The 12,723-nt window shown below is 45.5% G+C and overlaps 1 protein-coding gene across 9 annotated transcripts in view; it reads left to right on the top strand.

Moving 5' to 3' along the window:
• MCF2 (MCF.2 cell line derived transforming sequence) overlaps positions 1-12,723 on the top strand; it is a 208,738-nt gene that overhangs the window by 185,839 nt on the left and 10,176 nt on the right. For all 9 annotated transcript variants that reach the window (XR_005773943.1, XM_040405657.1, XM_040405660.1 and 6 more), the window contains one exon: positions 752-852. Coding sequence is in view for 8 of the 9 variants with exons in the window: in XM_040405657.1 (XP_040261591.1) it covers positions 752-852 (101 nt within the window). In the remaining variant the exon portion in view is untranslated. The remainder of the gene's footprint in view (positions 1-751; positions 853-12,723) is intronic.

Consider the following 12,723-nt stretch of genomic DNA (forward strand, 5'->3'; position numbering starts at 1 on the left):
CTGACCTCTGCCAGATCTCAGTTCTGACTGTGAGCTGCCTGCCCTGACCTCCACTTGTCCCTGACTACGGTTTTGCCTGATGCCTCTGAGCTTGGCACAGTTGTCTCTTGTCCCCCGTGGGTTAGCTGTTACTTGAACAGAGACTACTTCAAGAGGTAGAGTCCAAACCCCTGTATAGGGGTTAAAGGGTGAATTCCTGGGGGGCCACTTAGATGTCACCCTTGGGAGTAGCCCCAAGACAAAATCCACATCTCCTTCGTAATGTCAGTTCCCTGTAGAGATGGGTGTCCAGAATCATCAATGTGCAAAGAAAATGTACAATAGGCAGCAGGGTTACACCAGCTCTGCAGCCGCTTCATTTATAAGATGGGGGGGCTGACCCAGAAGCCTTCTTATGAGCGATAATGCAGTGATGGCATATTCACTAGGCCACATGACTGATTGTTGAGACGTCACTGGCAAAGGGTAAGCAGTAAGAAGGCTGCAATGCTCAAAGGATTACCAGGCCTTCTCAAACAGTTAATCAGCAGGGATCCTGGGTGTTGGACCTCACCTATCAGATGCTGATGACCTATCCAGAGAATAGGTCATCAGTTACAAATAGACAATTAACCCCTTTAAGTGTGGTCCTGTAAAACTTACTTTTGCTAATATGATAGCTACAATACTATCACGCCACAACTTTCTTCAAACAATTTTCTAATTGTTATACTTTATGTTACATTGTGGTTCTTCAATTTTATTGTAACAGGCTGGTAAAGAATCTGAACAGAAAAAAAGAAGGATGGATTCATGGAAACAATTTACAGATTATCATTGGTGAATGTAGGATGCGGGCATCCAAACTAACAGGTAACACATGGAGGGGTGCAAGCAAATTAATTGGTATAAAGGGATCTGACATATAATCCATATACCACAGTGACAAAATTACATTTTACACTGCTTTTTACAAATCATTGACAGTTCTAGCTTACTGAATCCTCTAAACCAGTGGTGCCCAACCATTTTTCGTCTGAGGGCCGCACTAGACTTGGTATAAATGTCGCGGGTCGGAACCAGGTAACTTTGCCAAAAAGAAATGAAAACGCTGTGAGGGGGCACGTGTTAGCATTACTACTGTGAATAGGGCACATATCTGGCATAACTACTGTGAGGAGGCACATATCTGCGCATAACTACTGTGAGGGGGCACATATCAGGGCATAACTACTGTGAGGGGGCACATATCAGGGCATAACTACTGTGAGGAGGGCACATATCAGGGCATAACTACTGTGAAGAGGGCACATATCTGGGCATAACTACTGTGAGGGGGCACATATCTGGGCATAACTACTGTGAGGGGGCATGTGTGAGCATTACGTCTGTGAAGAGGGCACATATCTTGGCATTATTACTGTGAGGGGGGAACATATCTGGGCATAACTACTGTGAGGGGGCATGTGTGAGCATTACTACTGTGAAGAGGGCACATATCTTGGCATTATTACTGTGAGGGGGCATGTGATGTATACATGTGTGTAATATATGTAGTGCAGTATGTGATTATCACACACTGCACTACATACATTACACACATGTATACATCACATACTGCGCTGTCACCTTCTTCTGCAGGTCTACCTTGATGTCTGGTCTTTAGGCTTCAGTCAGATCCTCCACCGCCATGCTTGCGCCGTGCGCCCGACACCACCAGGAGCTGGCCCCTCCTCCTTTCATCTCCCACCGGCTTCTCCTACAGCAGGGCGCTCTATCGCTCCAGTGCCCGCCCAATCTTACCAATCAGGGGCGTAGCTAGAAATGACAGGGCCCCATAGCAAAAAAATGTATGGCCCTCCCTCCCGGATCTCCCACCCCCACATACCTATCGGACCTCCCACCCCTTCCAGAGCTCCCACCCCAACATTCCCACACCCCTCCCTAGATCCCCCTCAGTGTCATCCACAGATCCCCCCTCAGTGTCATCCACAGATCCCCCCCTCAATGTCATCCACAGATCCCCCCTCAGTGTCATCCACAGATCCCCCCCTCAGTGTCATTCACAGATCCCCCCCTCAGTGTCATCCACAGATCCCCCCTCAGTGTCATCCACAGATCCCCCCTCAGTGTCATCCACAGATTCCCCCCTCAGTGTCATCCACAGATTCCCCCCTCAGTGTCATCCACAGATTCCCCCCTCAGTGTCATCCACAGATAACCCCCCCTCAGTGTCATCCACAGATACACCCCCCCTCAGTGTCATCCACAGATACACCCCCCCTCAGTGTCATCCACAGATATCCCCCCTCAGTGTCATCCACAGATATCCCCCCCTCAGTGTCATCCACAGATATCCCCCCCTCAGTGTCATCCACAGATATCCCCCCCTCAGTGTCATCCACAGATATCCCCCCTCAGTGTCATCCACAGATATCCCCCCTCAGTGTCATCCACAGATATCCCCTCCTCAGTGTCATCCACAGATATCCCCCCCCACCCAGAGCTGCTTCCTAGCTAATTTATTCACTGCACTTGCCTTGCCTCTGTGAAATTGAAGAGAAGTGCTGTAATCTCGCACAGGCGCACTGGCAGAGGCCAGGAAGACGGTGCATGCGCACTTCAATGCCTCTGCCAGTGCGCCTGTGCGAGATTACGGCGCTTCTCTTCAATTTCACAGAGGCAAGTGCAGTGAATAAATTAGCTAGGAGGCGGCGCTGGGCGGGGAGATTGCAGGCACAGGCAGCATCGCTTTGCTGCCTGTGCCGTTTGCAGCGCGCCCTGCGCTGATAAAGTCCAGTCACTGCGTGGGCCGCATGACACGGCTTCGCGGGCCGCAGGTTGGGCATCACTGCTCTAAACAGTATAACCCATGAGAATTCAAAGACAACCTGTCACCTCTCCTGACATGTCTGCATTAGTGTTTCAAAACTTCAATTCAAAAGATTTGAGAATGAATAAGCTTACGCAAGCTAAGTGAATAAATATATTTACTAAGTGTGATTAAATATAAGATAATGCTGACAAATCACATACATAGTAATAAAAAGTAAATGCATCACTAGCCTATAGGGTGAGTCCGTCGGTCATACTATAACACATTGCTGTCTACAACGATATAACACATAACCAACAACCCAGGGTGTAAAATATATAGGGCAAATCAATACTTACATCCTACCTAAGATGAAGTTCTAGGTGGAATTCCCCGAATGTATGTGTGCAAACCAGAGTTATTCCCATCAGCCCCATCTCCAGCGTGCATCACACACGTCGAATGTGTCTTATCAGCACAAAGGACACAAAGGAGTATAGGTACTTCTCTAACCCATTACATTACAAGGCAAACTTTATTATACAGAATATTAAAAGTAATATAAAAGAGACAGAATTAAAGGGGACAGAACCAATCAGTACTTAAAAATACCCTTACAATTCAATTTGAAACTACTTGCCTCACTCTTATAATAACAATTCTGGAGCATCTATTCTTATGACTTATGATGTTGTGCCATTCCTATATAATTCCTGCTAGGAGTTTATGAATGAATTGCCAGCACTCTGCAACAAAGGTTCAGCTGGGTATTACCAGTTGGGGACCGTCTCTGCACAGTCCAACTTTATCCAATCAGTACTGCCAGTGACAAACTGCAGGGACACACCTCTTACCGGTGAAACCCAGCTGGACCCCTATAACAGACTTCTAGCAATCCATTCATAACTTCTAGCAGGAATAGAGGAATGGCACATCATATAATTATATGAAAAAAGCACCAGAATTGTTATTAGATGGGGAATGCAAGTAGTTACTAAAATAGATATGTCAGGAGAGGAGACTGCTCCTCTTTAATCCATATACACCAACATTTTCTAAAAATTGACCTTTATGTATAGGTTAGCATTAAGCATGAGCGAACCACTTCATTTCGAAGTTTGCATTTTACAGCCTTCTATGTTCCATGTTATACTGCTCCTGCTGCTGCCACTATTGCGGCCCCATGCCACTATATCCATACCATACCCTTTCCATATCCACACATATTTCAAAAATTTGGTGAACTGGACCCGAAACTAATCTCGGCTGGTTCGCTCATTTCTAGTTAGCATGTATTCAAATGTGAAAAAATAAATTCAATTTAATAGTGGAATACACTTCCGGATGCCACTGAGAAGAGCTTGGCAATACATACTACCCTTTTACCTATCATTTCATATTTTGTAGGACTATTTGACCTCATAACTACCATAATTCAGCTTTCATATTTCAGTAACCCAAAGAATAAAGAGATGTGATTGCTTTCATGCCTAGTGTCCTGAAGATAGCTGCAGACTGCTACAGTACATGACAAGAAGTGTAGTCATGGGCACACAAGCACTTTTTAAAGGTGATCTTCAGCCTCTGATATCTCGGGTACTAAAGTAACAGTATGGGCCCTAGTATAAGGACTGAGGGAGCTGCTTGTCACATAGGGATTCAAAAAAATTGCGAAAAGATTCCATTCGTCCACTACCCCCTCAGTAGGCATAAGGCAATGTCTGCACGGCGACATGTGTTGCATGACAACAAGTTGAAGAAAACACAAAAATAGGTGCAACTTTCTGTTGTGCAACTATTTTAGAGCTTTAACCTGTTAGGGACACAGGGCTTACAGGTACGGTACTGCGCGGCGGGCAATGATCGGAACAGAGTGCCTGCTGAAATCATTCAGCAGGCACTCTGTGACAATGCCAAGGGGGGTCCTGTGCTGCAAACCGCAGGTCAATTCTACGTTTCCGGGTTATTCGGGTCTCTGGTGACCCGATAACCCGGAATAGTATGGTGATCGGTGGTGTGATAATACACCACCAATCACCATCCTTAGATCCTGAGAGGTGATGGTGACATCACCTCTCAGGATCGCTTCCGATTGGCTGCACGGGCTGGCGGGGCGGTTGACTTCCCCCAGCTCTGCCTCCTCCTCCACACTGCGTCCTGGAGCATGGAGAGAGGAGACTCGTGGAGCCCAGCACCCCCAACACCCCTCATCTGTGCCCAGAACCCCCCATCTGAGCCACCACAGGTACCTAGGGACAGGTTTAGGGACAGCTTAGATTAGGCAGGGAGATTAGGGAGAGTTTAGGGGAAAAAAAGTTTTTTTTTCAGCTTCACCCTGATTGGGTGTCTGGGGTCCACACTCAGCTGTGTGACCCTAGACCCCCCCCCCCAGGGGTGCTGCAGCTTGCCCCCCACTCACAATTTTTGGGTCGCAAGCACCAAGAATTTTTTTTTTTTTTGTGTGCGTGTGCTGACTGTGGCCAGCACTCTTAGCGTCCGGCCACTGTTAGCGCATCGCCCACCCCACCGCTGATCAGCTTCGGACAGCGAGTTTGAATCTTTTAATTATTTTTTTCACATTTTTTGGGGCTTTTTTAAAATTTATTATTATTATTTTTTTGTTAGGTTTAGGGTAAGTACGCAAACACCCGTGCCCCCACACACACGCACACTAAATAAAGTTTTCCGCACACACACACACACACACACACTCCCCTATGGCTTGCCAGACGATCTCGGCCGAGGAGGCATATGCCCTGCTTGCCTACGACTCCGAGAGCCCCAGTGAGGACGAGGATGACCCCACTTTTCTCTTGTCATCCGCGTCCTCCTCATCATCTAGTGATGATGATGAGCCCCCAAGGCGGCGGAGCAAGGGGACCCCCATGCCAGGGACCCTGTGGCCCACACTAGTACAAGCAGCTCTGGGGCTCGTACTAGTTTTCCGGCCCACCAGATAAGTCCACCTGAGCCCCCTACTGGTGAACTTGCATGGTGTACACCAGAGGATTTTGAGCCCGTGATTCCTGATTTTGTTGGCCAATCAGGAATCCAGATCCCACAGTGGGCTTCACTGAATATGACTATTTTAGTTATTTTTTCAGTGACCACTTTGTGAATCTGATGGTGGAGCAAACAAACTTGTATGCCCAACAGTTCATTGCTCAACACCCTGGCTCCTTTTTGGCTAGGTCCGGTGGCTGGACTCCGGTCAGTGCAGCCGAGATGAGGACGTTTTGGAGCCTCGTGCTGCACATGGGCCTAGTAAAAAAAAACTGTGTCAGACTGTACTGGAGTGGGGACGTCCTCTACCAGACCGCACTCTACTGTATGGCCATGACACGTTCCCGTTTTGAGGCCAGATAATGCAGCATGTCCCCCCCGAGGTGATCCTGCCTATGACCGCCTGTACAAAATCAGGCCGGTCATCGATCACTTTGGGGCCAAATATTTGAAGGTTTATGTACCTAGAAGGGAGGTCACTGTTGATGAGTCTCTCATTGCTTTCAAGGGGAGACTCATTTTCCGCCATTATGTTCCCTCTAAGCGGGCGAGGTATGGCGTGAAGCTGAGAGTACCTCAGGGTACATTTACAAGTTTCATGAGTATGAGGGGCGAGATTCCCATATTGAACCCCCAGAATGTCCCCCCACTCTGGGTGTTAGAGGGAAACTTGTGTGGGACCTTATGCACCCACTGCTAGATAAGGGTTACCACCTGTACGTGGGTAACTTTTATACTAGTATGCCCTTGTTCCAGTCCCTTGCCGCCAGATCCACGTCCGATTGTGGGACCATGCGGAAAAATCAACGCTGCCTCGCTACCCACCCCCTCCAGGTTTCTATCCCAGGGGTGAGACCCATGCCCTTACCAGTGGAAACCAGTTGCTGGTTAGATATAAGGACAAGAGGGATATCCTTGTACTGTCCACAATTCACAGTAACGGCATCACACCCGTCCCTGTGCGAGGTACCGCGGCAATGGTCCTCAAGCCCGATTGTATCGTCGACTACAATCAGAATATGGGAGGAGGTGATCTCCCTGATCAAGTCCTCAAGCCATATGACGCCATGCGCAAAACCCGGGCATGGTACAAAAAAGTTGCGGTCTACTTGGTACAGGATGCCTTGTACAACTCTTTTTATGCTGTCCCGGAGCGCTGGCAACACAGGGAAATTCCTCCAGTTCTATGAGGCAGTCCTCAAGGCCCTGATCTTTTCTGACCGGGAAAGAGCAGGCCAGAGTACCTCCGGAACTGGAGGCGCCCGGATCGTCCCTGGCCAACACTTCCCAGGTGTGGTCCCCCATACTGGAAAGAAGGGACGGTCCCAAAAAAAAGTGCACAGAGTGTGTCACAGGAGGGGGATACGGAAGGACACCACCACTCAGTGTGACACGTGCCCCGATCATCCGGGCCTCTGCATTGACGGTTGCTTCAGGGAGTACCACACTTCCATGGAGTGCTAAATTTATAATCCCCTTCCCCAATTTTAATTCTATTTAGACACTGACAATTGCCCAGAAAAAATAAAAACTATGGCTCTCATGACCTAACCCCTAAATAAAATAAAATAAAAACTGTGTAAAAAATGGCTTTCTTTTGTCACCTTACATCACAAAAAGTGTAATAGCAAAACAATCATAAAGTCATATGCACCACAAAATAGTGCCAATAAAACCGTCCTCTCATCCCGCAAAAAATGAGCCCCTACTTAAGACAATCGGCTAAAAACTTTAAAAAAACTGACTCTCAGACTATGGAGATACTAAAATATATATTTTTTTTGTTTAAAAAAGGATATTATAGTGTAAAACCTAAATAAATGTAAAAAAGTTGACATATTAGGTATTGCCGTGTCCGTACGATTCTGCTCCATGAAAATAACTCATGACCTAACCCCTCAAATGAACACAGTCAAAAAATATATATAAAAACTGCAATTTTTTGCCAATTTTTCCATTTTAATCAATTTTTTCCGTTAACAAAGCAAGGGTTAACAGTCAAACAAAACTCTATATTTATTTCCCTGATTCTGTAGTTTTCAGAAACACCCCATATGTGGTTGTAAAATGCTGTATGGCCAAACGGCAGGGCGCAGAAGGAAAGCAGCGCCATATGGTTTTTGGAACGCAGATTTTGCTGGACTGTTTTTTTTTACACCATGTCCCATTTGAAGCCCCCCTGATGCACCCCTAGAGTAGAAACTCCATAAAAGTTACCCCATCTAAAAAACTACACCCCTCAAGGTATTTAAAACTTGTTTGTAACCTTGCCTCACAAAAATGTAATATAGAGCAACCAAAAATCATATGTACCCTAAAAATAGTCCCAAATAAACTGCCACCTTATCCCGTAGTTACCAAAATTGGGTCATTTTTGTAGAGTTTCTACTCTAGGGGTGCATCAGGGGGGCTTCAAATGGGACATGGTGTAAATACACCAGTCCAGCAAAATCTGCCTTCTAGAAACCATATGGTGCTCCTTTCCTTCTGCGCCCTGTCTTGTCCCTGTACAGTAGTTTACGACCACATATGAGGTGTTTCTATAAACTACAGAATCAGGGCAATAAATATTGAGTTTTGTTTGGCTGTTAACCCTTGCTTTGTTACTGGAAAAAATTTATTAAAATGGAAAATTTGCCAAAAAATAGAAATTCTGAAATTTCATCTCCATTTGCCAATAACTCTTGTAGAACACCTAAAGGGTTAACAAAGTTTGTAAAATAAAATTTGAATACCTTGAGGGTGGTAGTTTCCAAAATGGGGTCATTTTTGAGTGGTTTCTATTATGTAAGCCTCACAAAGTGACTTCAGACCTGAACTGGTCCTTAAAAAGTGGGTTTTGGAACATTTCTAAAAGATTTCAAGATTTGCTTCTAAACTTCTAAACCTTGTAACGTCCCCAAAAAATAAAATGGCATTCCCAAAATGATCCAAACATAAAGTAGACATATGGGGAATGTAAATTTATAAAACATTTTGGAGGTATTACTATGTATTATACAAGTAGAGAAATTTCAACTTGGAAATTTGCAAATTTTTCCAAATATTTGGTAAATTTGGATTTTTTTATGAATAAAAATGAATTTTTTTGACTCCATTTTACCAGTGTCATGAAGTACAACATGTGATGAAAAATCAGTCTCAGAATGGCCTGGATAAGTAAAAGCATTTTAAAGTTATTCACACATAAAGTGACACTGGTCAGATTTGCAAAAAATGGCCTGGTCCTTAAGGTGAAAATGAGCCCAGTCCTTGAAGGGAACCTGTCACCTGGATTTTGTGTATAGAGCTGAGGACATGGCTGCTAGATGGCCGCTAGCACATCTGCAATACCCAGTCCCCATAGCTCTGTGGGCTTTTATTGTGTAAAAAAAACGATTTTATATATATGCAAATTAACCTGAGATGAGTCCTGTCCCTGAGATGAGTCAGGGACAGGACTTATCTCAGGTTAATTTGCATATGTATCAAATTGTTATTTTTTTACATAATAAAAGCACACAGAGCTATGGGGACTGGGTATTGCGGATGTGCTAGCGACCATCTAGCAACCCATGTCCTCAGCTCTATACCCAAAATCCCGGTGACAGGTTCCCTTTAATTTGACAGTGATTTTTGCAACTGTCACGCTGCAGCCGCAGCATGTTGTATTGCCACACCATTGGCTATCAATTGTCCTGCAATGTTCTCTTCAAGCAACATGTCCCCATGTAGACAGAATATCAGTTATTCCTGGAGTTCCCCTTTGTTTTTTTTTCACCACATTAATAAAACTATTACAGTGACATTTATAACGAATGGGTATTTGTAAAGGGTGGAAACACAAAGGGGAGGTTTATCAAGACCAATGCTTTCTGCGCTGTCTTGATATCCCCTGCGCTGTAGGAGGATGCACCTAATATATGATGAGGCATAAGGATAGGCTCATCCTCCCGCGCCTAAACAGAAGCATACGACATCTCAGAGCTGCTGTAGATTTCTGGCTTCATTTGCACCAGAAAACTTGCGTAAATGAAGATGAATTTGTCGGGGTGACTGACCATGCCCCCTTCTCACCCTTTCCATGCCACATTTTAGAATGCATCAGGATGCCTTCCATTCCATCAGTAATCCGTTTGTGACCGGACACAAAACTGCTGCAAGCTGTGTTTTTGTGTTCGGACATAGAAGCAGAACAAACCGGATCCGTTACTAAAAACAATGTAAGTCAATGCTGAAGGATCCGGTTTATTAGAATCCTAAAAAAATGGATCTGTCACCTATTGACTTTCAATGTATTTAGTGACGGATCTGATTTGTTCCATTTTGATTTCACACAACCGCATCCTTAAGGAACGGATGGATTCTAATGTGCAAAGTCAAAACGGTTCAGTTTAACTTTGGTTTTCAGATCCTGTGTGAAACAGGCCTCAGTTTAACGTTCCACTCTTTTACTTCTCGTCTATTTAATGCATTATAAAATCCTGGGTTTTTATAGCCACAGGCAGTTTATTATCCGACCTGACAGCTCATTTTACTTATTGCAACATGACCAGCCGTTCCTCCCACTAAACTAACACCATATGCAGTATCGGTCTCCTCCAGATAAGACTATGCATAGTTTTGGTTTCTGTGTTACTCTGCTTTTCTGGTATTTACTAAGCATCTCTATTTGATTCTCATCTTTGTAATCATGTTTCATCCCCCCCCCCCCCCCCGCGCCCCTGAGCCTTTTCCTGAATATAATCCATTTTCTAAAGCATCTAGTTTTTTTTATAAAATTGAAAAATCCTATTGAATTATTTATAGTCGCTGCCCATGGATATGGCCACCGATCGCCGGCCGCATCCATGGGCCGCGCCTGTGCACCGCTTACCCTGGTGATCTAGTGGCCGGCCTGTATTACATGCTGTGAGCGCGCACGTCGGGCGGCCTGGCATGCGCAGATTAAGTTTACTTCGTGCCGCTGCTCCAAACAAAGCAATATACTTCTGTGCATGCGCGGGTGCCCGAACACTTCGGTGGATGAAGAGAAGAGTCGGACGTCTTTTGAACAGCCAGCGGAGGACATGGGTAAGTATTATTTGTAAATGCCCCACCAATTCCACCAATGATTTATATTATCAATCAAGAGCATCATCAATGGGGGCATTTTTCTTCTTAGGGGCACTAATGGGGGCATTATTTTTCCTGGGGGCACAACTGGAGGCATTATTCTTACTGGGGGGGCACTAATGGGGGAATTATTTTTCCTGGGGGCACTAATGGGGCAGTATTCTTCTTAGTGGCACTAATGGGGGCATTATTCTTCCTGGGGGCACAACTGGAGTCATTATTCTTACTGGGGGGGGCACTAATGGGGGCATTATATTTCCTGGGGGCACTAATGGGGCAGTTTTCTTCTTAGTGGCACTAATGGGGGCATTCTTCTTCTTGGGGACACTAATGGTGGCATTATTCTTCCTGGGGGCACAACTGGAGGCATTATTCTTACTGGGGGGCACTAATGGGGGCATTATTTTTCCTTGGGGCACTAATGGGGCAGTATTCTTCTTAGGGGCCCTAAAGGGGGCATTATTCTTCTTAGGGGCACTAATGGGGGCATTATTCTTCTTGGAGGCACTAATGGGGGCATTATTCTTCTTGGGGGCACTAATGGGGGCACTATTCTTCCTGGGGGCACAACTGGAGGCATTATTCTTACTGGGGGGGCACTAATGGGGGCATTATTTTTCATGGGGGAACTAATGGGGCAGTATTCTTCTTAGTGGCACTAATGGGGGCATTATTCTTCCTGGGGGCACAATTGGAGGCATTATTCTTACTGGGGGGGGCACTAATGGAGGCATTATTCTTACTGGGGGCACAACTGGAGGCATTCTTCTTCTTATGGGCACTAATGGGGGCATTATTCTTCCTGGGGACACTAATGGGGGCATTATTATTTTTTGGGGCACTAATGGGGGCATTATTCTTCCTGTGGGCACAACTGGAGGCATTATTCTTACTGGGGGCACTAATGGGGGCATTATTCTTCCTGGGGACACTAATGGGGGCATTATTCTTCTTAGGGGCACTAATGGGGGCATTCTTCTTCTTGGGGGCACTAATGGGGGCATTATTCTTCTTGGGGGCACTAATGGGGGCATTATTTTTCCTGGGGGCAGTATTCTTCTAAGTGGCCTTAATGGGGGCATTATTCTTTTTGGGGGCACTAATGGGGGCATTATTCTTCCTGGGAACACTAATGGGGGCATTATTCTTCTTGGGGGCACTAATGGGGGCATTATTCTTCCTGGGGGCACTAATGGGGGCATTATTCTTCTTAGGGGCACTAATGGGGGCATTCTTCTTCTTTGGGGCACTAATGGGGGCATGATTCTTCTTGGGGGCACTAATGGGGGCATTATTCTTCTTAGGGGCACTAATGGGGGCATTATTCTTCCTGGGGGCACATATCTGGCAATAAATACTGTGAGGGGGCACAGTGTGGAAGTGACTATATATATATGTAGCAGAGCTGTATAAGCGGATGGTCAGCCTCAGTGATGGTGGAAGAGAGAGAGATGAACTAGAACTGTATGAGGCTATTCAGCAACAGTGCAAGTGTGGAAGTGACTATATATATGTAGCAGAGCTGTATAAGCGGATGGTCAGCCTCAGTGATGGTGAAAGTGAGAGCGATGAACTAGAACTGTATAAGTCTGTTCAGCAACAGTGCGAGTGTGGAAGTGACTATATATATATATGTAGCAGAGCTGTATAAGCAGATGGTCAGCCTCAGTGATGGTGGAATAAAGAGTTGTAGCAGAGCTTTATATACGGACCGTCAACCTCAAGGATGGTGGGAGAGTATAATAAAGATGTATCTGAGCTGTATAGGAAGCCCTTGAGCCAAACTTATTATAGGAGACTGGAGAAGACACATGTTCCTGAGCTATATATGC

The sequence above is a fragment of the Bufo bufo genome, chromosome 8, assembly GCF_905171765.1.
Source record: "Bufo bufo chromosome 8, aBufBuf1.1, whole genome shotgun sequence".
In the NCBI taxonomy this organism is placed as follows: Eukaryota; Metazoa; Chordata; class Amphibia; order Anura; family Bufonidae; genus Bufo; species Bufo bufo.